This window comes from Leptopilina heterotoma, unplaced genomic scaffold, assembly GCF_015476425.1.
Source record: "Leptopilina heterotoma isolate Lh14 unplaced genomic scaffold, ASM1547642v1 Lhet_182, whole genome shotgun sequence".
Lineage (NCBI taxonomy): Eukaryota > Metazoa > Arthropoda > Insecta > Hymenoptera > Figitidae > Leptopilina > Leptopilina heterotoma.
The window spans coordinates 141908-165392 of record NW_025110899.1 but is presented as its reverse complement, the minus strand read 5'-3'; the positions used below and the strand labels follow the sequence as shown (position 1 = coordinate 165392).

The 23485-nt window shown below is 27.3% G+C and overlaps 7 protein-coding genes across 15 annotated transcripts; 2 read left to right on the top strand and 5 right to left on the bottom strand.

Moving 5' to 3' along the window:
* Positions 1–83: 83 nt before the first annotated feature.
* LOC122500246 (E3 ubiquitin-protein ligase RMND5A) lies at positions 84–3878 on the bottom strand. 2 transcript variants are annotated; one of them, XM_043609097.1, is made up of 7 exons: positions 3707–3878; positions 2668–2951; positions 2317–2454; positions 1911–2209; positions 1714–1816; positions 1483–1637; positions 84–1422 (listed from the first exon to the last, which is right to left on the bottom strand). In XM_043609097.1, exons 1-7 carry the CDS (start codon positions 3840–3842, stop codon positions 1341–1343), a joined length of 1197 nt encoding a protein of 398 aa, XP_043465032.1. In that variant the 5' UTR covers positions 3843–3878; the 3' UTR covers positions 84–1340. The 2 variants fall into 2 exon arrangements, with proteins under 2 accessions (XP_043465032.1, XP_043465033.1); XM_043609098.1 differs by having other exon boundaries at positions 84–1404.
* Positions 3879–4051: 173 nt separating this feature from the next.
* Positions 4052–5370, bottom strand: LOC122500166 (V-type proton ATPase subunit e 2-like). 2 transcript variants are annotated; one of them, XR_006301442.1, is made up of 5 exons: positions 5157–5370; positions 4777–4824; positions 4546–4633; positions 4352–4458; positions 4052–4242 (listed from the first exon to the last, which is right to left on the bottom strand). XR_006301442.1 is itself a non-coding variant. In XM_043608954.1 (4 exons), the coding sequence occupies exons 1-4, from the start codon at positions 5252–5254 to the stop codon at positions 4438–4440; spliced, it is 255 nt and encodes an 84-aa protein (XP_043464889.1). In that variant the 5' UTR covers positions 5255–5370; the 3' UTR covers positions 4052–4437. The 2 variants fall into 2 exon arrangements, 1 of the variants encoding a protein (XP_043464889.1); XM_043608954.1 differs by having other exon boundaries at positions 4052–4458.
* A 117-nt stretch (positions 5371–5487) lies between these two features.
* LOC122500158 lies at positions 5488–9457 on the bottom strand. The gene is made up of 11 exons (XM_043608936.1): positions 9306–9457; positions 8721–8927; positions 8438–8623; positions 8171–8344; positions 7936–8060; positions 7343–7845; positions 7056–7258; positions 6786–6987; positions 6508–6720; positions 6061–6414; positions 5488–5953 (listed from the first exon to the last, which is right to left on the bottom strand). The coding sequence occupies exons 1-11, from the start codon at positions 9357–9359 to the stop codon at positions 5646–5648; spliced, it is 2529 nt and encodes an 842-aa protein (XP_043464871.1). The 5' UTR covers positions 9360–9457; the 3' UTR covers positions 5488–5645.
* A 259-nt stretch (positions 9458–9716) lies between these two features.
* LOC122500152 (protein preli-like) lies at positions 9717–12511 on the top strand. The gene is made up of 5 exons (XM_043608929.1): positions 9717–9831; positions 10644–10845; positions 10923–11136; positions 11359–11610; positions 11688–12511. Exons 2-5 carry the CDS (start codon positions 10754–10756, stop codon positions 11832–11834), a joined length of 705 nt encoding a protein of 234 aa, XP_043464864.1. The 5' UTR covers positions 9717–9831; positions 10644–10753; the 3' UTR covers positions 11835–12511.
* A 242-nt stretch (positions 12512–12753) lies between these two features.
* LOC122500156 lies at positions 12754–13772 on the bottom strand. Its single transcript, XM_043608935.1, has 3 exons — positions 13612–13772; positions 13270–13524; positions 12754–12953 (listed from the first exon to the last, which is right to left on the bottom strand). Exons 1-3 carry the CDS (start codon positions 13643–13645, stop codon positions 12910–12912), a joined length of 333 nt encoding a protein of 110 aa, XP_043464870.1. The 5' UTR covers positions 13646–13772; the 3' UTR covers positions 12754–12909.
* A 137-nt stretch (positions 13773–13909) lies between these two features.
* Positions 13910–22760, top strand: LOC122500153 (serine protease inhibitor dipetalogastin-like). 2 transcript variants are annotated; one of them, XM_043608930.1, is made up of 9 exons: positions 13910–14295; positions 14756–14805; positions 14927–15115; positions 15189–15282; positions 15369–15466; positions 15546–15636; positions 15709–15915; positions 19125–19232; positions 22110–22760. In XM_043608930.1, exons 1-7 carry the CDS (start codon positions 14265–14267, stop codon positions 15750–15752), a joined length of 597 nt encoding a protein of 198 aa, XP_043464865.1. In that variant the 5' UTR covers positions 13910–14264; the 3' UTR covers positions 15753–15915; positions 19125–19232; positions 22110–22760. The 2 variants fall into 2 exon arrangements, with proteins under 2 accessions (XP_043464865.1, XP_043464866.1); XM_043608931.1 differs by lacking the exon at positions 19125–19232.
* Positions 16465–22030, bottom strand: LOC122500148. Of its 6 annotated transcripts, none has more exons than XM_043608917.1 (15): positions 21302–22030; positions 20824–21075; positions 20224–20575; positions 19678–19807; positions 19375–19505; positions 18813–18947; positions 18575–18739; positions 18417–18505; positions 18161–18344; positions 17867–18089; positions 17629–17790; positions 17401–17555; positions 17099–17334; positions 16784–17006; positions 16465–16715 (listed from the first exon to the last, which is right to left on the bottom strand). In XM_043608917.1, the coding sequence occupies exons 3-15, from the start codon at positions 20279–20281 to the stop codon at positions 16465–16467; spliced, it is 2142 nt and encodes a 713-aa protein (XP_043464852.1). In that variant the 5' UTR covers positions 20282–20575; positions 20824–21075; positions 21302–22030. The 6 variants fall into 6 exon arrangements, with proteins under 6 accessions (XP_043464852.1, XP_043464855.1, XP_043464853.1 ...); XM_043608920.1 differs by having other exon boundaries at positions 20824–21017; XM_043608918.1 differs by having other exon boundaries at positions 20743–22030.
* Positions 22761–23485: the final 725 nt, after the last annotated feature.

The following is a 23485-nucleotide window of genomic DNA, read 5'->3' as shown; positions in this document are numbered from 1 at the left end:
AAAGGCCACTTAGCGGGAAGTGAAATAAAAAACATTTTGTATTGTAAAACAAATTATTATTGCAATTATAATACATAATGGAATTTTAGTAAGCAACATTTATTTCGGGATATTATATATTATATTATATATAAAACATTCTAATAAAATTAATTACATTAAAACGTCCATTACTAAATAATAATCTTAAGTCACTTGAATAAGCATCTCTTCAGTAAATAAATACTTTTCACAGTTTTATAAAATCAAAAAATTTTCTTTCGTTAATTGTTTTTAGTGTCAATTGTTATAATATAAAGCTTGGCAGTTGATTATACATATTTATTTTTCTTGTCACATTATATTTTTGCATTAATTCGATACTTCCGACACAATAAACGGGTCTAAAGTCATCAACTTTTCAACTTCACTAACGGGAATCATTTTTTTTTCTATTTTCCAATTAAGTAAAAATTAGAAAAATTTTCGTATTTTTTAAAAATTAAAATCAATATGCCAAAACTAAAAAAAATTGTTTTTCAACTTTAATAAAAATAATTGAGAATTAAAAAATGATTGAATAGAATTTTTTCTATTGTTCCAATTGTGTGTAGTCGAAAAGTCATTCTATAGACCAGTTAAAAATCTATCTATTCTTTTTTCAAAATAACTATTTTTAGTTAACTAATAGATCTTCATTTATAAATCTTCAGTAAAAAGTATTAAAAAAAATTTTCGAAAATCGATAAGAATTATTCATAAATAATACCTAGTTTATAATAAGCAACACAATTTGAAAATAATTTTCTTAATTGAAAGTGACAAACTTTTAACATAATTAATAAGACGCAAACATAAATTAAATTGTTTCATTTGTTTGCAAGGAAATAGATATTCAAAAGAATTACTGCAACATTATTACAAAAGTAATGAAAGTTGTTGACTGAAAAATTCTACAGAATCTGTAACACATTTTTTGAATCAATAACTTTTATGCTTTTTGTCAAAAATGTTGGACATTTTCCACTCTATAATGAATACATTAAATTTAACTCTAAATATGAAATTTATAATACAAAATTGCGTATTAATTAATTTATTTTTCTTATTACAGCTAATAGCTACTTGAATAATGATTAATTATAAAAAGTAATTAAAGAATCGAACTTAATTAATTTTTATAATTAATTATTAAAGTAACATTAATAAATTATATATTTTCTTAATTAACTTAACAAATGTTTATGTCTGTAGAATATTATATTCCAGATTTAAACCAAAAAAAAAAAATAAAATAAAAAAATAGTAAAATTTTTAAAATGATGAAAAATTTACATACGTCTCATCATTATCACAGCATACTAAAAGTATATGAGTCTCGCATCTTCTGGATTTTGATCCATTGGGCAATATGGACATTTCAATCTGGAATGAAATTGGTTTCTTTAAAAAGTGATTTCGATATCAATGTACTATCCTATACACTTAATTTGAACGACTTACTTATTCGCGCTTGTTAATTTATTTAAAGCATCTCGGGATATCACGTGTCCACAAACTAATTTCATCGGTGGATTATTTTCCGTACTCTGCTGTCGAAGAATAGGACAAGCGAAAACTGAATGATATCGACTCTGTTTCCCCAAGTCAATTTCAATCTAAAAAAATAAGAATTTCGTATAAATCAATTCATAGAGAATGAGTCCAGTTTTTGGAAAATAGTTTCTGACTTACTGGAAGTTCGTCTTTTCCATTCCAAATTCCAGTGACTTGCCTTTGCTGCATCACTTGTTTAATGTTCAAAAGAGCGGGAAGTGCTGTAATTCCGGCATTTATACTGAAATCAAAATTCTCATTGTGAACTTATTCGTGACATTAAAAAATATTAAAAAATAATTGACAGTAATTAGAGTTAAAAATAAAAATTTTACCAAACGGATAAAGGGCTATCCACACTTAAACCTAGAAGAGTACAAGCTTCTTTCGTAAAGACATCGTGAATTTCAAGCCATAAGGTCGGGTCGAGTAGATGACTGTAGGGCGAGGATTGGATTCCATTTGGCAAATAGAGTAGAGTTCCCATTAAGGATTGCACCTCTTTCTCGTATCTAGTGACAAACTGTGGAAGATGTTTACGCGCGTACATAATAGCTTCAGTCTGCTTCCTTGGACCTTGTTGCACGAGTCTTATAAACTTAAGCCTATGTAATTTGAATTCAAGTGATGAGCTCTGTAAATAAATACCCGGTGAGTAATTATTTTACTTTATATCAAAAAAAATTTCTTGTTTTATTATCAAAAGAATAAAAATGACTTCTCTGGCTACCGCAAACTTACTTGTGCAAGAAGTGCTTCTTTGTGTTTCGTAGCCCATTCCAAAGCAGGTTCAAGATTCTTTTGTTTCAAGCAATCGAGAATATAATTTAATTCTGTAAAAGGTTCTTTTCGCCCCTCCTCAGTCTTAATTCCTGCTTCCTATAATCAAATCAAACATTTTACTTAAAACTATAAATTCAATTTTTCATAACTATAAAACATGATTAAAACATTTTTAACTAAAAATCTTCTTTAAATCGATTATTTTAAATAATTTTAGAAAAAGTTGTTTGACAATTTACAAATTCATTTGTTTACAATATTCAATTTTACGAAAATTTTATTAAAATAGTAGATATTAAAAATCAGTACCGATGCAAGTTCATCTGCAATGTCGAGCATTCCCTGACGATAAAAATGCTGGCAAATAACTTGATTAAGGAGATGCGTTTTCTCCGTTCCCGAGAAGACATCTTCTCTACTTGTGCTGGCGAAGTCTGCAATGAAATTCCTATCTATTGCTTTACCAACTTTGGAAACTGTGCTATGTAATTCTCTATGTTCAGTTGCTAGACGATGAACTGTATCTCGGACTTTAGTCACTGCTAATTTCAATCCCTGATGTTGTAAGGATGTCGATTCATGATCAGGTGGATCTAAAAATAATTTATTCAATTAAATACCTTAAAAATCAGATGAATTCTTTTTCAATTTGTTTTCTTGAATAACACACGTTTTCTAACAGTGAATGTTATTTTTCTTTGTTTATAATTTTGTCAACGTTTGATAAATTATCAATTACTAAAATAATTTCTTTACTGGAAAGTATCAATTTTAAGATTAAGGAATTTTGCATTCTTACCTATTCATTGAATTCTTAAATGGAAAATAAGTATATTTTCTTATTTTTTAAAAATAATACCAAAAAGGTTCGAAACAATAACTTTTTAATCGAAATTTCATACAATATGACCCAAATCTATTATGAATGCGTAATAAATGTCCTAGATTTTATAGATTCAAAGAAATGAGAAAACTATCGCTCCAGAATAAGTTAATCTTTCTTTGCTTAATAATTACGAATATCAATAATAAAATTTTTAATAAGAGGAGTAATTAAAAATGTATATTTTATGACAAAAACAAGTTAGGTTATTTAAAACACATCTTTATATCTATATGTATATTATATATATAGAATTGTTCTCGGTTAATTATTAGAAAACTCGACTACATTTTTTAAATATAATTAAACAAGTTTAAAAGAATGCAATTATGTCTCAACTGATGTAAATAAAGCACAAAATATATTCATGTCGCAGCAAAATATAATCATTGCAATAAAGACGTTGACGTCTGCATAGAAAGCAGTTACGATTGTACACATGCAAAATAAATAAAGAATACTCACATTCTTCAAGATCTTTCTTTAAAGTTTCAATTTCAGTAATCAAATCACGAAGAATATTGATAGCATGTTCATTTATTGCTCCAAATTTTAATAAAACTCTATCAACTTCGCGTTCTACAGCATTGCAGGCCTCCATTTTTATTTGTTTTTTTACATCAGTTCATCGTGTCGCGTCATTGCGGAACTTTCTAAATTTCATTCAAGAGGGCACTGCCATAGTTTTTGAAAAGTAAAATTTCTTAAAATATAATTATATAAATTGATAAATTAAAATTTTTATTTTATATAAAAATGAGAAAAACGAAAGGTATTAAGATGAATATTTGATATATTTTATACGAGTTATTCAGAGGAATGTATTTATTTACGTACTTATAATATTACACATTTGATAAACATAATACTATATTAAAACACTTTTGACAAACTACATAATTATAAGCATTTATAAGTAAAAATAAGACAGTACAATTTTTAAATTAAATATAAAAACACGAGTAATTGAACTCTGTTAAGAAGAACATGATGAAATAAATCTGAAAGTTAATTTTTATACTTTATATTGATGATTTTCAAATCGAATTAACAATACATTTCAAAACTTGAGTTACAAGTGATTAAAATTGTATATTATCCAATACTTGCCTCTTCTCATTTTAACAATGCAGTATTTGGCAATATTTATTAACTTTATTTATTTACAATTACATATATACACGAAGATAATCATCTTATTTGGGAGTGTAGTCATTCTGAAAAAAATTGATAAAATTTCATTGTAGAAATTTATTTTTTTATTGCAAAAGGTAGAAAATTACGCTCTTTAAAAGAACACTTACCCATTCTGTTGCCATCAGTAAAAGTGTCGTATTTTTTATTTTTGGTCCAATTAAAGGATTCATCTGCGCCATGTAACAACATAACCAGCTGAAAATATGATAAAGTAGGGTCAGAATTTTTATTCTATTTTATATTAGTCACATATTATTATTAAAAATTATTATTGAAAAATAATTATTATTAAAAAAAATTTAGCAAATTATTGAATATTATTGAGAAAAAGTACTCACAATAACCAACATGTGAAAGCAGTTAGCATTAAGATCACTTGTAAGATTCTGAAACGAAAAATAATATATCGATTTCAACAAAATGAATATTTCTATTAAATTGTCTAATTATTTCGGTAGATCAATAAACAAGAATTTATATTATAGGTATGTATATTTATGCACAATTCGCGAGATAAGAAGAATATATTTATAAAGGTTATATTTGCAAAAGTTCATATAATACATAACCAATGGATAAAAATTTAAAGAGGCTAATCTGACATAGATACAATTTAAAATAATATGATATTTGTAATATTAATATTAATTTCAGAGCATGCAGATAAAAATATTTTGGGTTGGGTTAATAACTTCGAATAACTTTCGTTGAAACTCACCCACGATTGGGTCCCTTTGGAACAAAAATAGGTAACCCAATTCCAATTGCCCCCCAAAATAATGTGAAAATTAATACAGGTGCGGCTAAAGCTCCCATTTTTCGAAAAATAATATTAATCTTTTAATTTATAATTAAACTTTTTGGCTGACAGATCAGACAACCAACAAAGTAGACGACAGGTCGTCACATGAGCACAATTCTCTACACACAGCTGGGGCTGTGTTGGTGACAATATCGATTACTCTCGATTACTTTAAGCGCGAGTTTTGAATTATTTTTTAGGCAAAACTAATTATCAGCTTTTAAAGAAATAATAAAATACCAAGAAATTAGTTAGTCCAACGTATGAATTATATTTATTTTTAATCTCATAATAAAAGAATATGTAGTGTTTTTTCAACTAAATTAGTGAATTAATATAAAACTGAATCTGAATGTTTAACATGATTACAAATAATAGAAATAGATTTAAAGCAATTATTTAAAATTAATTTTTTTGAAGAGCTTCAATTTTTTTATCCAACATTTCCAAGTCCTTGAGGCGTATTGGTGTTTCAATTGTCGACGAAGCGTCACCTCCTCCATCAATTTTTGAGTTCTGATTAAGAGCATCTTTTAATAAATCCAGTTGATTATTAACATCAATATTCTCAATATTCTCTGAAACAGTTTTTGTCTGAAAAATTGAATTTCTTTCCTCCTTTTCTTTCCCGTGGAACTTGGTTTTGTTTGTTGAGGAAGAATTTTCAGTGGTGTCGAAAGTGTCCAAAAGGCCGGACACTTTATCCAAAATACCTAATAAAAAAAAAGCATGTAATTGAATTAAATATATTTGAGAAATTATATTTAATTAATAAAGAAATTATAATTTAATTGTATGAATAAATGAAAATTATGTTTACCTGTAAGATCTAGACTTTCATCAAATAATTCAGTAGAATTATCGCTTTTGAAACTATCTCTATTGAATAAATGTTGTCTGACACTAGACAAATTTCTCGAGTTTAGCTGATTTTCAAGTTCAAGTCTTTTGGGAGTTTTGTACATAATCGATTGTTCCGATCTCATATTTCGACCACGTTTTATATAAGGAATCAAGGAATTTAAATCCGTTGAATTTTTTTGAACGCCATTTGTGGATTGAATAGACAGTGATTTCTTAAAACTGCTGACAGTATAAGGTGTTCGAATGTAAATTGGAGACTTGTGATCGAAAGGTAAACTGAGAAGATTCGAAGGAAAACGTAGAGAAGTACCTGAAAATAATTAGAAATATTAGTTAATTGAAAATATTACTTAATCGTCGCTAACATTTTGTTTCCAAAATTAATTTCTGCAAATAAACGTACCGCTTGAATGGAGAGTATCACCTTGTCCCATACAAGGATTCTCGCATGTGGTATTCATTAATATTGAATTGTTTATTATCGTCTGTAAAATAGGTTGAAGAGTTTTCACAACATTCAAAATCATTTCACAACGTTTGATGACTCGCAATTGTTGAGGTTCTGTCACATTATCAGTGAGTAGAGTTTTCGCCGCAATTCCAGCTTCATAAATTGCTGAAATAATTTTTCAATCAATAAATAAAAAATATTATTCTTTTAGTATTTTAATAAATAGTTACAAGCTTTCAGCTCTCGAATTTTCATTATCGTGTGTCTGTCAAAGTGATCATTTCCAAGATCATCCACAGTGATTGTAAGTTGATTCACTAGAGTCAATGATCTCTGAACTATTCCTTGGACTTGAAGTTGAGTTACTTTTTCTCTGTTGTCCAAACAGTCGGACATTATTCTTACGCGTTCTTGAACATCATCTAAAATTACCTGTGAAATAATAAATAAAAAGTTACCAAAAAAAATACGTAACGAATTTTTTTTATTGTTTTCCTTACTTGACAGTAGGCAGATGAGTCAATGATCAGAAAAACTGTATTATGAAATTTTTTAATTTCAGTCTGCCATTCATCGGTTAATAGTTTAACGCTGGAATGTTTTTCTTTATTATCAAGATGGAGGTAAAAATCAGTGATTGCGGGAATTAATTCCATTCCTAGGGATTCTAAGCTCGCTAAAGAATTCTTGATATTATTGGCACCTGGAATTTTCAAAAGTTTTATTTTTAAGAAATTATTACGTACATTATTTTTTTCAGCGTATCGTATGTTAATTAAAAACTCACGGTTTACGTCTCGACAACAAGCAATTGCAAAAGAGCCAATTTGTAGTGTTTTATCTGTGAGTTGATCAAAGCTCTCAATAGCATCACTTAGATCATTTTTTGATTTTTTCTCAACAAGGAGGCTAGTTCCACAAATGTTTATCAATTTTCTCAAAGGATTTAACGGATCGCTGAAAACTTCCATAATCAAGGTGAGAACAGAAATATTGACTTTTCTTTCCAAACGATACAATGCGTCGATAAGAGAATTCAAAAATAAACTTATCATTGTGATATCAGGGATTTCATTGTTCATCTGAATCTTGAGATTTTCATACTCTGACATAACTGACTGACAAACTCCACTTATTGCTTTGAAATCCTGTGGCAGACAAACTTGAGCAATTGCCATAGCGTGTGAAAATACGTCTTCTATTCCTGAGAACAGATCTTTTAAATCTTCCACTTGCTCTTTCAATGACTTCCCTATCATGCCACTGACTATATCCAGTACTAAATCCATTCTGAAAATGTTATTAATTTTTAAATTATATTCAACTTTCAAAACATTAGAAACAGATATTGTAAATTAAAAAGGTATTGTAAAGAAAAACCTATAAACAAAATGATTTTCCTTCTCTGAAACTTCTTCTTCTGGTAAAGGATTTGGGGAATCCAATATCTCAATTATCATTTTAAAACAATAGCACAAACGATCGCAAACATACTTTTTGCAACTCTAAAAAAGTACACGAATTACCAGTAGAATCAATATAATTTATGAAACTTTATGAAAATAAATTTTAATAAAAGAAATTAAATAATATTAAAATAAGCTTGATTTCTTACAAATATTGGCGCTTCCAGATCGTGTTGTTGTTGAATTAACCGAACTAGAACTTTAAAAGCGGCGCAAAGTTGACTTAAATAAAGTGCAAGTTTCTCCTTTAAAAACTGTGACACTAAGTTTTTCTTATAAACTAGCAAAACTTGAAAAAAGTCTACGATAGAAGTACCAAGCTCCTAGAAAGGAATTTGTTATTTTACAAAGATAATGAAAAATTCTGTTTAATAATTTAATCAAAGATGTTAAACAATAATTTTAAAAAAACAAACCTTAATATTTTGAAAGTCCTCGATCTCATTAATTGTACCCATATCTTGTACATAGTTGCAACAATCTTGAAGATTTTGTTTTAAAGGAAAATATTCCAATTTTTCTAAATTTTCCAGAGAAGAAACAAATTGTTTTAGAATAATATCCGCAATTTCTCTTCCGTTATTTTTCTTGTCAATTTCCATCTAAAAGATAATTATTTATTGTAAATAATTTTGTAAATTTAATTTGACTGTAAATTTTTTTTTACAATTTTGTCGAGAAATTTAAAGATAAACTTACTTTGAGCTTGTCAACTGAAGTACAAAATTCCTCAATTACCGTAATAATTTGTTCTTTCATTTCTCTATAATCATTTGCATCGTCTTTGCAAAGAAATACAAATTTTTCAGTTAAATTTGAAAGCTGTTCGTGTAATACGGATTTTATAGTCGAAATATAAACAGAAATATCGCTTTCATTCTCTAGAATTTTCTCCAAATTTTTCACCTAAAAGAATGAGGTAAAATTAATTTTTATTGGTAATGGTTAAAATATTATTTGATATTTTTTGCAGTTACACACTTATTTAAAAATGATTCTTATTAAAATAAAAATGAATAAAAAAAGGCAAATAACTAAGGTAGTATTTTGTTTTAATTTTCTAACCTACTATTAGAGTGTGTTAATATTTATTTTATTATTTCATAACTTTACCAAAATAAATTTGAGAGTAATTACACAACATGATTGTATTATAAGTCTAAATAGTCAAATATAAAAATGCAATAAAATAATAAAGTATACTTAGTTCATATTAATAATTATGACATGCATATTTTTCTATAGAATATTATGACAATTTAAAGTAAAAATAAATTTTCTTACCTTTTCTACAGTAGACACAAATATTTTCTGCATACTTTTCGTTTTCAGTCCCATTCTTGCTGCCTTTAAATAAATAAATTATGAATTAGAAAATAACAACAACATTCATCGACTCGGACTTGTCAGAATTGTGTTGTGTCTTAAAAAATGACCGTTCATTATCTAGATAAAGATGAAATTGATCGACAAGATAATACTAACAAATGCAATTATTAATTTATTAGAAATAAATTTGACATAAGTAAAATAAAATTGACAAAAAGTAGAACAATTTATTAAGGTATTATTATTTGACACCTTGTAAAAAAAGATTACTACGATTACTTACATAAAAATTACATTCACGATTCACGTAATAGTGATAGTAATAGTAATACTAATTTCTCATTTCATAAATTATCTTCATTTCAGATATTTAAAGATGGCGCTGTAGATAGTAACATAGTTCAATCATCGACACTGCATTTGCTTTTTGTGTGTTTACATACTCAACAAAATTTCTTAAAAATTATTTATATTATTTTTGGTAAGTTTTCTTATACTTAGTTTGAAAGTTTTTATTTACGTACGTACTGCTAGATATTAACATGAAGGTTATAAGTAGAATAAACATTTATATTGCAACATATTAGAGATATCATAACCTATATGACACTTCATGAACTATAAATTTATGTACATTTAAATTATGTTTATTATATAATTACTATATATTTTGAACCGTAATGTTAATCTAATTAACCTATTTTTATTAATCTAACATTATTTACTTATATTTTTTTGTAAAATATGAAAATTAATTGAAATTTTGTGGCACATGGTTGAATTACATAAGGTTTAAACATATACAACTGTTTAGTGTCTATTGTGTCTATTTTTTAATTTTGACAATCAATCTTCTTCATAACAGAAAATTAAAAACTAATGTAAATGTCATAGTAACCGCTTTAATATTTACAGTTGATTTTGATTAAAAATAACAAACATTTTAGAAGATATTTTATTGACAGTATTTTTAATTGCTTAAACTTTTAAAATAACATTATTGACGAACATTAAACTTGAGGTGAAGGTAATTAGGTCATTTTTAGCTTATTTCTCTTACGATCTCAATATTTTAACAGTTATTTACATAAATTGCATTCTGTATGTATGTAACTTACATAAACTTGTTTTACGTAAACTTTTTATCAAAAGTTTAAAGAAAATTAATTTCAATGCCAGGAATTGAATTTTTCGAACGGAGAAATGTTTTTAAATTTACTAATCTGATTATTCTATATCCTTTTTTAGATTCGATTTGTATTCGTTAATATTTATATTTATATTGATTTTCAGGACAAAGTATAAAACAAGGAGGAAATTTTATCTATGGCTCAATTGCTTGGAAATACTTTATAAAACTTTTCTTATTTAATAACAGAGAAGAATAATAACCTACTAGAATAATGGTAAAATATTTCGAAAATAATGTTATTTTTCAATTCAATTGGAATCAAGTGGTTCAAGGATTTTGGAAAAGATATCCAAATCCAAACAGGTATTTATTTCAGAAACATTTCTTTTTTTTTGATAAATTAAATGAAATTTATTCAAAGTAATTTGTTTTTTTTACAGTAATCATGTTTTATCGGAGGATACGGTATTCAGGGAAGTAAAGGATGGAAAATTATATTCAAAAAGGCTCTTAACAAAAACAAACAGATTACCAAAGTGGGGAGAAAGATTCATGAGTAAAAATGTCGTTAAAATAATGGAAGAAAGTATTGTTGATCCCAATTCAAAAACATTGACAACCTATACGAGAAATTTAGGCTTTACAAAAGTTATGGTAAGTTAATTATTTTTATTGTTAAATTGAAATTTATTTTCAAAAGTACATAAATGTTTTTTGAAAAATGGATCATTTTACGTTCAGAAGCATCGGAGTAGCCGAAAAGTGTTTTTTTTAAACTAATTAATAATTAGTGCTAGTGATAATTGATCTTGTTAAGTAAAATTTAATTATTAATCGAAAAAAGTGTTATTTTAAGTGACGTTTTATTTATTGTAGTCGGTAGTGGAAAAAGTTGTGTACAGAGTGTCGGAAGACAATCCCGATTGGACAGTGGCGCAGAGATCTGCTTGGATTGATAGTCAAGTTTTCGGCTTCAGTAGAGCAATTCAAGCCTTTGGACTCGATAGGTTTAAGAAAAATTGTGGTAAAATGTCCAGTGGATTCAATTATGTTTTAGAACACATGTTTCCTTATACCGCTGCTCACTGCATGAAACCAAATCTCTCTCACATGAATTTTGTTGACAGGGTAATTATTTATTATCGTAAAAATTTAAATATATTCCTTCAGAATAAACCACTTATATTAACTTCTTGCACTTTCAGATTGAGCAACCAGTTATTTCAAAGGTAACTCACGCTGCTGAAGATTTACAAAACTCGCTACACGATAAAGCAGAGAAAATGAAAGGTGCAGCCAAAAAGGCAACAGACTTAGCTAAACAGAAATCGAGTCAGCTTTATCAGTCGTAAACGTAGAATCATATTTTCAAATAACTAGTAAAAACGAGAAAGTATCAATTATTAGCAAAAAAAATATTTTCAATGTTGTTAGAATATAACTGACAGAAGAAAAACACAAAAAACTTGTTTGAGTACATGCGGATAAAATAGAATTTTGAATTCAAGGTCGACAGAAAATGGTGATTATTAGATTATATTATTTTGACGTCTTATTTTATATTATTATATATTGATATTACTGATATCTGATATATAGAATCATTCCTTTCAAACTGCCATCTTTGTTAATACATTTTTTTTCTTTTGCAAATTAAAATACCCCTAAAAGCGTCAACTTATAATTCTTGTTTTTTTATTTATTATGATAAATACAATGTAATCTAAAGATTCTAAAAAATTCTTCAATATAAAATTTGGAAAAGTGTATATAAACTCGAAATGATTAATTTTAGATGAATTAGGTACATTAATCATAAATAAATAAATGAACATACAATAAATTATTACCCAAATATATAGTTTCTTTTTAAAAAAGACAGTTTGAATTAATTGCAGACAAAGTGTAGATATATTGTCAATAATAATAATAATATTTAATAAATAATAATACTTAATATTAATTAATTAATAATTGTTATAAATATTATATATGTATACTGTATATCATAAAGATTTGTTACAAAATATTTCAAGTTAATATTAATTTGCATATTAACTACTTATATGCAACTTACCACTATGTTCCAAAAAAACAATTTTTTTTCAAATTTTTTGTTCTACACTGATACACAGAAAATTAAGGATAATAATATCTTTAACAAAATGACAAACTAAAACTATTGAAAATTGTTCCTGAACTAACGAAAATTAATAAATAAAAGAAATTTGGAGATAGACAAAAAAAGAAATTAAGAATACTATAATATAATTAACATTTTACAATGAAATAGAATAATTTCAGTGATTTATTTATCCATCAGTACATAATTGAATGTGTTAATTGTTATTGTTATTAATACAAATATTTTTTTTAATATTTACCATATAATGCGTAATAACAGTTAATCTTCATTATAATTAAATACTACGCTGTTGGCTGACAAGCTGCGTAAAATAATATTTCAATTTCTGTAAAAAAAAGATTTTATATAATCAAGTTATGGAAAAATAAAAAAGTTATGGATTAATTGCAATTTCTAACAATAATTGTTCAATTTTTAATGAAGCGCTTTTTGAGTGTCCATACTATCTGATTTAGATGACAAAAAAATTATTAGTTAGAATAATTAATTAATTGCATTTAATAAAGAGGACTTTTTTCAACCGTAATAAATTAAAATAGTTTATGAAAAGATTAAGTTAGTATAATTATTCAAGCAAATAGTGTTTTTGAGTTTTGGAAAAATTATTATGTTAAAAATTTGATTTCTTTTGAATTGCTTACTTGGTCCACATGTATTGGCACAATCGACAGCAGTAGGATTGTCGTAAGTTGCCATGTCACTCGCACAAACAGGATTGAATTGGGGTGTTCTTGGACATCCCGGACAGATTCTTGGAGTAGGTTGGTCCCTTCGAAATGGCGTTGTTCTCATAATAGGTGATCGTGTAGTTGGAATTGAAGGATTTTGCTCGCCCCAAATCCAAGGTTCTTCTGTCGTGGTTGTTTGTCTTTGGCATTGAACCAAAGCAACAAAGGCTGTTCGTTGGGAGACAATTATTTATCGCTTCCATTTAAAATAACAATATTAATCGACAGTTTAGTAATTATTAAATATCTACTCACCGAGGCAAAATATGAAAATTCGAGCAAGAAACATTGTCTTCTCATCCAACAATTAATTTGCAAGAAAAGATTTTGCGACGTTCAAAGATCGAAGATAACTCGGATGCTGATAGTACTATATACATATATGTATATGAATCTCAATTAAGTGGAAATTCCAGTATGGGCTTGTATACATATTATATGACGTGTATGTATGCGTATTGCAAATAAAAAAAATCGCCAATATCCACGAATCTTATGATTAATTAGGAAGAATAAGAAATTATAATCAATCTCATTAAGAATTGCAGAATAAGATGTATTGGTTTAGACATTTTAAAATATAGAAATTTTTATACATAGTACCTATAACGAAAAAGGGATTTTTTTCAAATAAATAAAATCGAATTGTATTGACAAATTCACGCAAACATTGTATACCTATATATATGTACATATTTAACATCTTTTCTTCATCACTTTCAATGTGGGTATTTCAAGGTCTTCGACCTAAACTTTTGGTGACGTTTCTTTTTAGGAAATATTTGAAATTACTCTCACTTATATACATAAATTTAGGTACATTTCGTATAAAAAAAGTCCCTTTCGCTGAATCATTTCATATATATTCCTAATCGGTTCAAGAGAGTAGTAGAAAGAAAGCAGTTAAAATGTATCATTATTATATTGTACAAATAATAAGTAAGTATACATACGTAACTATTAAATTAATTACTACTATAATTTATTTTTCATATATTTTTGTATTTTCTGTGATGACAAATTATTGTCAAATTTATTTTAGAAAATAATCACAATTTTCTAAAAGTACTTCAGATTTTTCATTTTTGTTGTTCTTTTGTTAAATTTTAATTAAATTAATTAAAATGTAAATTAATGGTAGATTAAAATTTTGAACTCTTTTTTCTAAACTCTTGATTTTTGTCTTTCCAACATTGAATTTGTATAAAATCACGATTTTTTCACCTATAGTTGAAATTTAATCAAGGATTTGCTCATATATGCAGATAAGTATTAAATTACTGAAATAACAATTTCTTTGATTTTTGACACAAAAATTGCATAATAAAAATAAATTTGTATATAAAATATTTAAATACTTATACAGTAGTTTTTTCAATAACTTATTTTTTACATTTAGTTTATGGAATTGTACAATTTATCTCCATATCATCAACTGACGGACTTGAAGTAAGTTTATTTCCTAAAAATAGAACTAAACTTTTGCAAAGTAATAATAAACTAATATAATAATGTTTAATTTGAAACGAAAGATAATTTTTATAATAATTTGTGTAATGATTGTTTCAAGGTACAAAACTATACTCAAGCAGACGGGTTTCTTTTCGATGGCCCCGCAGAAAGATCTCCTACTAATATTAACGAGAATTTAAATAAGTTTCAACTTTCTGCAATCAGTACTTCTGCTCCTGGAACTAATTTTGGTAGACGTAAAATAAGCCATATAAGCACTTTTCAACATTGCCTCAAAAGTTGTCAGGTAAGAAAAAAAGTTGTTTGTAAACAAAAGATATATACCTATATATACATAATATACATATATATTCTTTTAGTCAGATCAAGATGAGAGGAAACCAGTTTGCGGAAGTGACGGCTTAACCTATGATAATGCAAAACAAGTGCATTGTGCACGAATGTGCGGTAAATGTAAGTTTAAGTAAATGTAATTACGCAATTTATGTGGAAATATAATTACGTATATTGTATAATTATTCTATACTACAATTTTGCAGTGGTTCAAATAAAGCCTTGCAATAATGAAGTGACAACTATTGAGACAACTATTCAATCTTCATTGCTAGATTCTAATTGTATAAAGAATTGCTCATCGGTAAGTGTTAACTTAAAATAGTAATAAAATATAATCAAGTTGCAGAAATTGTTGTTACAGTAATTGATTTATTTATTAGAAAACATCAGATAACTACAATCCAGTTTGTGGCGATGGAGTTACTTACGACAATTCGGAAATTGTATCCTGTATTCAAAATTGTGGAAAAAGTGAGTATCAAGTTTTATATATAAAAAATATATAACTTATAATATATTCATTAAGTGAGAATAATTTTTTAGGTATAAAAGTTGTTTCTCCGGGAATATGCACTTACAGCGTATAATATTTTTTACTTTCCAAAAAAATAAGGTACAAAAATGATTTTATAACAGTTTGCTCCCTCACGAAGAGTTAAAACAGAAAAGCAAGCAGAAAAGTTATCCAAATAGTCACGTTTTTAAAATTTTTATTATGTCATTAATAACTCGACGGTACATAATTAACAGGTAATCAAAAATAAATTAATTAACGAATTTTTAAATTCTCTTAAAACTAATTATAAAATATATTCAAAAGTTACACACAGTTCACAAACTACGTCACACTAGTGAACAAAATTTCATTTTCTGTGACAAGGAGTTAAAAATTAGTCAAAAAAAAGCGTGACGTAGTTAGTGAACGATTGAACAAAAATTCATGTTTTTGATTTTTAACAAAATTTTTGATGTTCAAAATTTATGAACAAAATCAACAAAATATCCATAAAATAATCAAAAATCCGTAAAATAAACATCTAAAAATATCTACACAATAAAATATTAAAAAAAAACAAGTTGTATTTTTGAATAGAAAAGAATTATAATTTTTTCACATAGATTCAATTTGAAGCAAAAATGGGATTTACAACATTAAATGGTAAAATGCAAAAATTGTTGGGAACATGATAGAATTATTCTTTTCCATTCAAAAGATGTTGATATTTTTATAGTTTTGTAATCAGTGCGAACTTAAAAAGCAAATTGACATTTATGCGTATTAGCTACGATTTCGAAATTCTAACTAACTATTGAGCTATTGTGATCTGCCCATCTGACTCTTCTTGAAATTTCAAAATTTCCACCGTGAATTCCATAAAGATGTCTCGCTAAAATTTCGGCCCTATCTTCTTCGGCCTGTTTTGTAGCTTTTCGATATTTGGAAATTATAATGAAACAGCCAGCAATTAAGAAGACTTGAATTATAAGCCACAAGATAAGAAGACAAAAAGCGAGAACTGAATTCATGCAGATAAGATCTTCGAAGATTCCTAAAAATTAAGAATTGAAGTTTTTATTATATAGGAAAATCTACGTTGTTAGTAATAAAAATATTTACCGCCTTTATTAATCAGAAAAGTGTCAGGTGAATGCAGATCGGATAGAAATTTATCTGGATGAATGTTATCATTTCGAACATAGATCCAAGATTGTAAAGAAAGTTCGTCCGGAGTGCTGGATTTAGAATTTTCATCTACTGGAAATACGTTCGCATCAGTCGCATTTGTACTAATTTCACGACGTTTTCTACCGTAAGAAATCTGCCTACTTTTGCATATAGTCTGAAAAATTGTTTTCAAAAAGGGTTAAATTTTCTTTTAACTTGATTCAAGTTTATCTCACTTTCGTAAAAGAAATAAATATTTTAACTTACTGGTTCGCATTTCTCCAAACAGAATTTAACTATAGCATTAAATCCCACTTGTTGACTATTTGGGAACCTAAATGCACTAAATTCGCCAATTAACGATCGATTATCGACTGGATCTTTCATAAGAGCAGGAAATACATTTGAATCAATTGGACATCCCGTTTCATCGAGAAGAAGAATAGATGCATCTCCGAATTTGCTAGATGCCACTAAATGACCTGCTTTAATATCGTACGTACCTGAAAACTATATTAGTTTATTTCTTGAATCAATATTTACACTTCTTTTGTTTTTACTATATTTACCATTGAGGGGTTCAATTTGTATTCTAAGAATAAGTTTCTGACCCAATTTAGTAACTTTTGCTTCTTTCAAGAATTCGTCCAAGATTTTCATTTGAACGATAGGCACCTCTGATGATGTGTTTATTACCGTTGATATTATTGGCGGAATTCCAGCACTAAAAACAATATAAAGTTTGATTTCATATTTATTTGTATTTACTTATTTGTTTTGTAAAGAAAAAAACAAACTCTGGATTTGAAAATGTGAAACTGGAGTGAACGGAAATATTCCTCGGTTCTGGCATTATGTTATCATCCAAGGAGCATCCAACTCTTACAGCCTGATCACCTTGTCTTTGTATAATGGGATTGAATTGCACAACAATCGTGGACCAAACCATTGTATGGGTTCTAAATAAATAATTTTAAATAGGTTTGAAAAACATTAACTCAATCCAAAGTAACTCAATAATTAAAATTATCATACTGATTTTCATTGTTGACAGAGAATGCTGGAGTAATGCCACATTTCATGGTACTAGACATAAGCTCATCTATTTTTGGTAATGATAAGTTAAGAACTGTCAAATTGTTTCCATTCCCTTGAATTCCGCAACTTTCACTGAATCCACTGGCATATATTCTACCGTGGAAAGGCTCTGATGTTTCCAACTCGACTATTAAACTTTTATTCGTACACCTTACTTTTACTAAATATTAATGGAGAAATTTAAGCATATTTAAGTTCAAGTAATAATATCAGAAATAAATTTAAACTTACAATCAAGGCATGGTTCTCTCTCTTTGTAAATTGCACCAGGTACAGGAAATAAGGAACTAGCTCCTGAACTTATTGTATCTTCGGAGCTTAAAAGACATATTGGTTGACTATTTGTTGAATCGGTAACTGTGGTGAAGCTTCTACAAAAGAAGCCATCTTTGCTCTCGTCGCATCTTTTTTCACACTGAAAAATTATTCAAATTTTAATAAATAACTCACTTAATAACTTAACTCATCGTAATAATAATTATCTTACATCATTACTGTTGAGATCTGGTATTTTTAAATCTGAAAGTGGCAAGGACATGTTTCGATATTCTGCATATGAACAATATTCATCCTTCGCTGAAAATAAAACAATGCAATATTTTATTGTCGAATATATATTATCGATTGATATAAGTAAATACTTACAAATTCTATGGCACTGGCTTTGAAGGTACTCGTCTCTGTACCAGGAAGCTCGATAAGCTTGAGGTCTAATTCCTCTTTCATATTTCGAAAGAGCGCATTTCCCTACGGTGTCTCCTATTGTAAGATCGCGACTAGTCCGAAACTGTGCTGATTTACACTGTTCCCCTTTAAATTCAAGTTATTAGGTATAATTTTAACATAATACATAATTATTATAATTTTCTTATATAAAATTTACCCAGTTGAAAACATTTTTCATAGCATTCTCGTCTAGTCACCAACTTTGGCAGCCAATCAGTATTTGTATCAATAAAAATGGCTCCTATCGTTCGATCCACTTGCCAGAGTGTTGACTGTTTACATTCTGCTGGAACTGAATCAAATTCGTCGACTTATTATAATATTTAATTTGAACAAAAAAATTAAAGCGACAATCGTCTTTTTCTCATATAATAAATTTAATATATTTTATGCATTTGCAAAATTTGATTTTAGCGAAAGTTAAATTTTTCTAAAATTTAAAATTGTAATTAGAAAATTTATTTTTAAGATGACAATACGCTAAGGAGCCAGCGGCTTCGGTCGAAAGAGTAGCAATTCTTTGTTTTCATGACATCAGTATCCATCACGATCCTATCTCTAGCTCTTCCGTTGATTGGTAATTAGCTTATACTATTGTTGAAAACTTGGGTAGGAATAATTATATGAGAACGTTCAATGGCCAAACGATTTTTTTTGTTTATTAAATAAAATAATAGAGAGATAGAGGGGAAGGGGTAAGTAAATACAAAATATAATACCTTTGACACAAATTTTGTGATAAAATGTGACATTGGGTTCCGGATCGAAATCATCACCATCTGATTGGACACTAAAGCATCCGCTTCTGGCCACGTCAATTATAAATGCCTTACAATTAATTTTTTTACATCTGAAATCAAAAGTGTAAATTGAATATTTCTTTCTTATATGCTATTTTTTCATAGAATTCAAAAAACAATTTGTTAACCAAACTTTAAAAATCAATATAATTAAAAGATGTATTTAGATAAATTTTGAAATTTAAATTTTGGGGGGATTTATTTAGAAAATAGTACTAGCACCTGTCAAAGCATGTATTTACAAGACCTTGAGAATTCAGACCAACATATAGCGTTGAACTGGAATTAATTTTTTCTGGTTTCATGTTGATAATTTTTTCCCATCCTGTATCTAGGCAGTCCTGAGAACATCCTAAAATAATAATATTTTCTTTGAGTTTTGTCGCATTTTATTATTTTTTAATATTTTTTCTCCGTCTTTATTTTAAATATAAATAATAAATTTTGGTAAAAAAAAAACAGTGGAAGAAATTGAGTTCGTTTTGAAGAATTGTAATTGTATATTTATAAGAAAAATCTACAATTAAGACCGCATTTCGAATTAACTTATAAAAGCTATAACGGTCTGACTTAAATTGACTTTTACCACTGTGAACACAAGACGAATCCCTTTATCCAATCCCTTTACGCGATTGACTTTTAAAATACAGTCGAAGGAAGCTTTATACTACATGAGTTAATAATTATAAATTAATTATTCATTATAATTATAATAATTATAAATTGAAATATTAAAAAATTCGATATATTATAATTAAGTCCTCTTACCTATCCTAATAATTTTAAAGAAAAATATAATGCCAACAAGTTTCACAACTTTTGCCATTGTTAATAATCGTTAAGAATCTTTTTGAAAAAGTTTTAAAAATTAATTTCTTCCTCTAATCACACGTCTGGCTTGAAGTGATTCTAAGGCTGCTCATCCTCCTGGGAATATCTCACTTATAATTGTCCACTACCATTGCTCGACGTCATTCGCAAAACTCTTGTTACATAACAATTCGGCTCACGTGGAGTTTCATATTCTATTTGCACTTTTCATATACACAACAGTAGACTATATTCTATTTTGTCAGAAAATTCGGGAAATAGCAATCCAAATTCCATTACATCACAAGTACTGTAAAATATAAAACAATGATGTGAAATTTTTTCCGATCCCTGTATTAGCGAAAAAATTTGTTTCAGTAAATACAATTTTGTAAGATATAGCAACTTTCAATAACACTAAATATTTTATTTATCCATTTACACAAGCGGAAAGGAAAATATAAAAAATTAATTTACATCTTTCCATGATGGTCTTATCAAAGTTTCTTAATAAAATTGAGTGATTTCTCATTAGCATAAAACAAATGTGCAACGTACCTTATGTTATATCTAATTTTTACAAAAAGGTGAAATCATTTAGAACATTAAACTTATCGAACAGACACGGCTATGCATGTATGCTTATGTTTTCATGTAAAACCGTCTTTATCAAATTTAAACTAGGTCGTTTTTTAAACTTTTCTTTATTGAGTGTACATCTGAATATACACAATTCGTCAAATTCCATATATCTATAAATAATTATTCTTTTGGAATCTAGATTACTTAATAAAACTGTTCATGCAAAGTCTACCAAAAAAAGAAATGTAATTTTTTTTAGAAATATACTTATTTTTAATAACTTAAATAAGGCTCTGGATCTTAAAAGGGCACTTTTGCCATTTTAAGATCCGGAGCCTCAATTTTAGAGCAAAAGTTCAATGTGCAATAATTGCATAATAATGATAGCAGAAATTTTTTTTGTTATTTTAAATGAATAATCTGTAAAACCATACAATGAAAATTGAAAATATACCTCTAGTTTGCAAATTATCCTCAAAATGTCCAAGTAACACATTAATTCACATTTTTATTCAATTAATTATTATACTTATGCTTTTTATTAATAATTTCTGAATTCAGTTTTATTACTTATTTTCATTCTTAATGTTACGAATTTGAAAAAAGAAAAACACTTTTCGTAAATGAGAAGATACAGAAAAACACGAGAAGAAACGCAACAATGAACGAAAGCGAAAGTGTTTGAGGAAAGCAATGGGCCCAACGATCAGACTCGTACTGACAGTTCTTGGTATGTGAACAGGAGTATATGTATGTATGTACATACACATACTGCGATAGATAACGACCAACATGACATCTTACCCAATTTCATCAAATTTCGATTTTTTATGTATTTTATAATATGGAACAACTCTTCTTCTATGAACCTTTGTTATTCATATATAGACACTTTACCTTATGTATAAACATACAATTATACACTGAAAGATACCTACTGGAACACCTATGTGGAAGAGGCATTGACAGGTCATTTCACGCGTGACACAATTCCTGTAATCATTGTGGCATAACACATTACACATGAATACAATGAATATAATATACGAAATTGGAATCTACTTCTTTATGGTTTTTAATATTTTATTCAGGTAACTTAAACAATATTGCAAGTTCACCTACATTTTTTTAATTTATCTATTAAATCGGTTATCTATTATAGATTATCTGTTGAATGTTCTATACAACTGTATGCTATTATTAAACTGTATTATTACTATTAAGTATTTAAAAAATGTTTCTAATACATTTTATTTTTTTAGAGAATATGCTCCTTAAAAATAAAGTGATTTACAATCAGGAAGAGCGAAAAAGAATATATAATTAATTACATTATTTATATTGAAGATGCACAAGGACATCAAAGTCATCTGAATGTAATCAATTAATTATTACTTGCAATATGCAAGTTGAGTGAAAAACAAAATCGTAATTTTTATTTTTAGAAGTTTTATTTAGTCAATATTTTAATGCATGAACATTATATAATCTTGAAAATGTATAATTTTCTCACAAAAGTGGAAAAGAGAATCAATCGTACTTGTAAAATTAGTATAGGTACTTTTTTAAAGTTTATGTGAAAATAAACACAAATATAGTTTTATCGTGTATGAGTGTTTAATGAACAGTTTCATTCTTTCATTAAAACATAATAATAAGAGAAAAAATTAATTTACCATATCGATATATTCGAAGGTTGTTAAACTACAATTTTAGGTACATTTACCAATTCTCAATTATACCCATTGCGTCGGTTGTGGTTGGTTTCGCGCATAAATTGTCAATTTCGTAAAGGAGTTTTGAAATATAGAAATATCTATTTATTTTTAGTCACTTAAATTGCAATAAATATATTCTTATTTAAAGACATGTACCGTTCGCCATTGTTCAATAAATACAGTATTTACTATTTATATAGTTGTTGTAAATTCTTGATAAATTTGTAAATTAAATAATTAGATTTAGTATACATAAAAATGAATTTACATATAGTAGAGAGGCAAGGACAAATCGAGGATGAGTTCAGCCTTGCAAAATCGGTTCATGGTTTGCTAATTCCAATTGCATTATGTTTCCCATTTCATACCTTGACATTCTGGTGCATCATAAGCATATCTGCTGAAAATCAGTGCACAAGGAAATGCATATTATATGTGTATATGCGTTTATATACGTAGATTTAGAATATGCGTGCCAACCTGACAATAATATCCCATATAGCAGATTACAGAGTTAGGAAACCGTGTCACGTAAACGACCTACGTTTTACAATAGTTAGTTGAGAAAATAATTATACTTTGAAAATTAAGTTTTTTTGTCATTCGTACATATTTAGAAAGTAGATAATTACTGATTGGTATATGAGCACTGAAAGTTTAATTATTGATTATCAGAGTGGATTATCTCTGGCTTTAAGATTTGAGAGACAAAAAGCAGAAAGACAGAAAGTTTAGTGTACCTAGACTTATTAAAATGAATCCATGTATGCGCATATATTGCGTTTATGCAATTTGTTCGTGTCCTCGGATTTACGTAAAACATATGCTATTCATATTGAGACAATCGTAAAGTATATAATATATACAAAAAGAATTTTTCAAAAAATGAATTTAAAATTTTAAAATTTTTAATTTTTAAA

Bases quoted from the DNA above. Each gene is read 5' to 3' on its own strand.
- LOC122500246 (XM_043609097.1), bottom strand. From the start codon at position 3,842: ATGGAGGCCTGCAATGCTGTAGAACGCGAAGTTGATAGAGTTTTATTA. The intron at 2,210-2,316 runs GTAAGTTTGCGG...ATTTATTTACAG, and splicing joins AAGAAGCACTTCTTGCACAA to AGCTCATCACTTGAATTCAA. The intron at 1,423-1,482 runs GTAAGTCGTTCA...CACTTTTTAAAG, and splicing joins AAATTAACAAGCGCGAATAA to AAACCAATTTCATTCCAGAT.
- LOC122500166 (XM_043608954.1), bottom strand. From the start codon at position 5,254: ATGGGAGCTTTAGCCGCACCTGTATTAATTTTCACATTATTTTGGGGG. The intron at 4,825-5,156 runs GTGAGTTTCAAC...TTTTCGTTTCAG, and splicing joins CCAAAGGGACCCAATCGTGG to AATCTTACAAGTGATCTTAA. The intron at 4,634-4,776 runs GTGAGTACTTTT...TCATATTTTCAG, and splicing joins GCTTTCACATGTTGGTTATT to CTGGTTATGTTGTTACATGG.
- LOC122500158 (XM_043608936.1), bottom strand. From the start codon at position 9,359: ATGGGACTGAAAACGAAAAGTATGCAGAAAATATTTGTGTCTACTGTA. The intron at 8,345-8,437 runs GTTTGTTTTTTT...ATTCCTTTCTAG, and splicing joins AGGACTTTCAAAATATTAAG to GAGCTTGGTACTTCTATCGT. The intron at 5,954-6,060 runs GTAAACATAATT...TTTTTTTATTAG, and splicing joins TGAAAGTCTAGATCTTACAG to GTATTTTGGATAAAGTGTCC.
- LOC122500153 (XM_043608931.1), top strand. From the start codon at position 14,265: ATGTATCATTATTATATTGTACAAATAATAA. The intron at 14,806-14,926 runs GTAAGTTTATTT...GATTGTTTCAAG, and splicing joins CATCAACTGACGGACTTGAA to GTACAAAACTATACTCAAGC. The intron at 15,283-15,368 runs GTAAGTTTAAGT...ACAATTTTGCAG, and splicing joins TGCACGAATGTGCGGTAAAT to TGGTTCAAATAAAGCCTTGC.
- LOC122500148 (XM_043608918.1), bottom strand. From the start codon at position 20,281: ATGGCAAAAGTTGTGAAACTTGTTGGCATTATATTTTTCTTTAAAATT. The intron at 17,556-17,628 runs GTTTGTTTTTTT...TATTGTTTTTAG, and splicing joins TTCACATTTTCAAATCCAGA to TGCTGGAATTCCGCCAATAA. The intron at 17,335-17,400 runs GTAAATATAGTA...TATAGTTTTCAG, and splicing joins ACAAATTGAACCCCTCAATG to GTACGTACGATATTAAAGCA.
- LOC122500152 (XM_043608929.1), top strand. From the start codon at position 10,754: ATGGTAAAATATTTCGAAAATAATGTTATTTTTCAATTCAATTGGAAT. The intron at 10,846-10,922 runs GTATTTATTTCA...TTTTTTTTACAG, and splicing joins AGATATCCAAATCCAAACAG to TAATCATGTTTTATCGGAGG. The intron at 11,611-11,687 runs GTAATTATTTAT...TTGCACTTTCAG, and splicing joins ACATGAATTTTGTTGACAGG to ATTGAGCAACCAGTTATTTC.
- LOC122500156 (XM_043608935.1), bottom strand. From the start codon at position 13,645: ATGTTTCTTGCTCGAATTTTCATATTTTGCCTCG. The intron at 13,525-13,611 runs GTGAGTAGATAT...CCCAACGAACAG, and splicing joins AATTTTCATATTTTGCCTCG to CCTTTGTTGCTTTGGTTCAA. The intron at 12,954-13,269 runs GTAAGCAATTCA...TTTTTTTTACAG, and splicing joins TGCCAATACATGTGGACCAA to AAATTGAAATATTATTTTAC.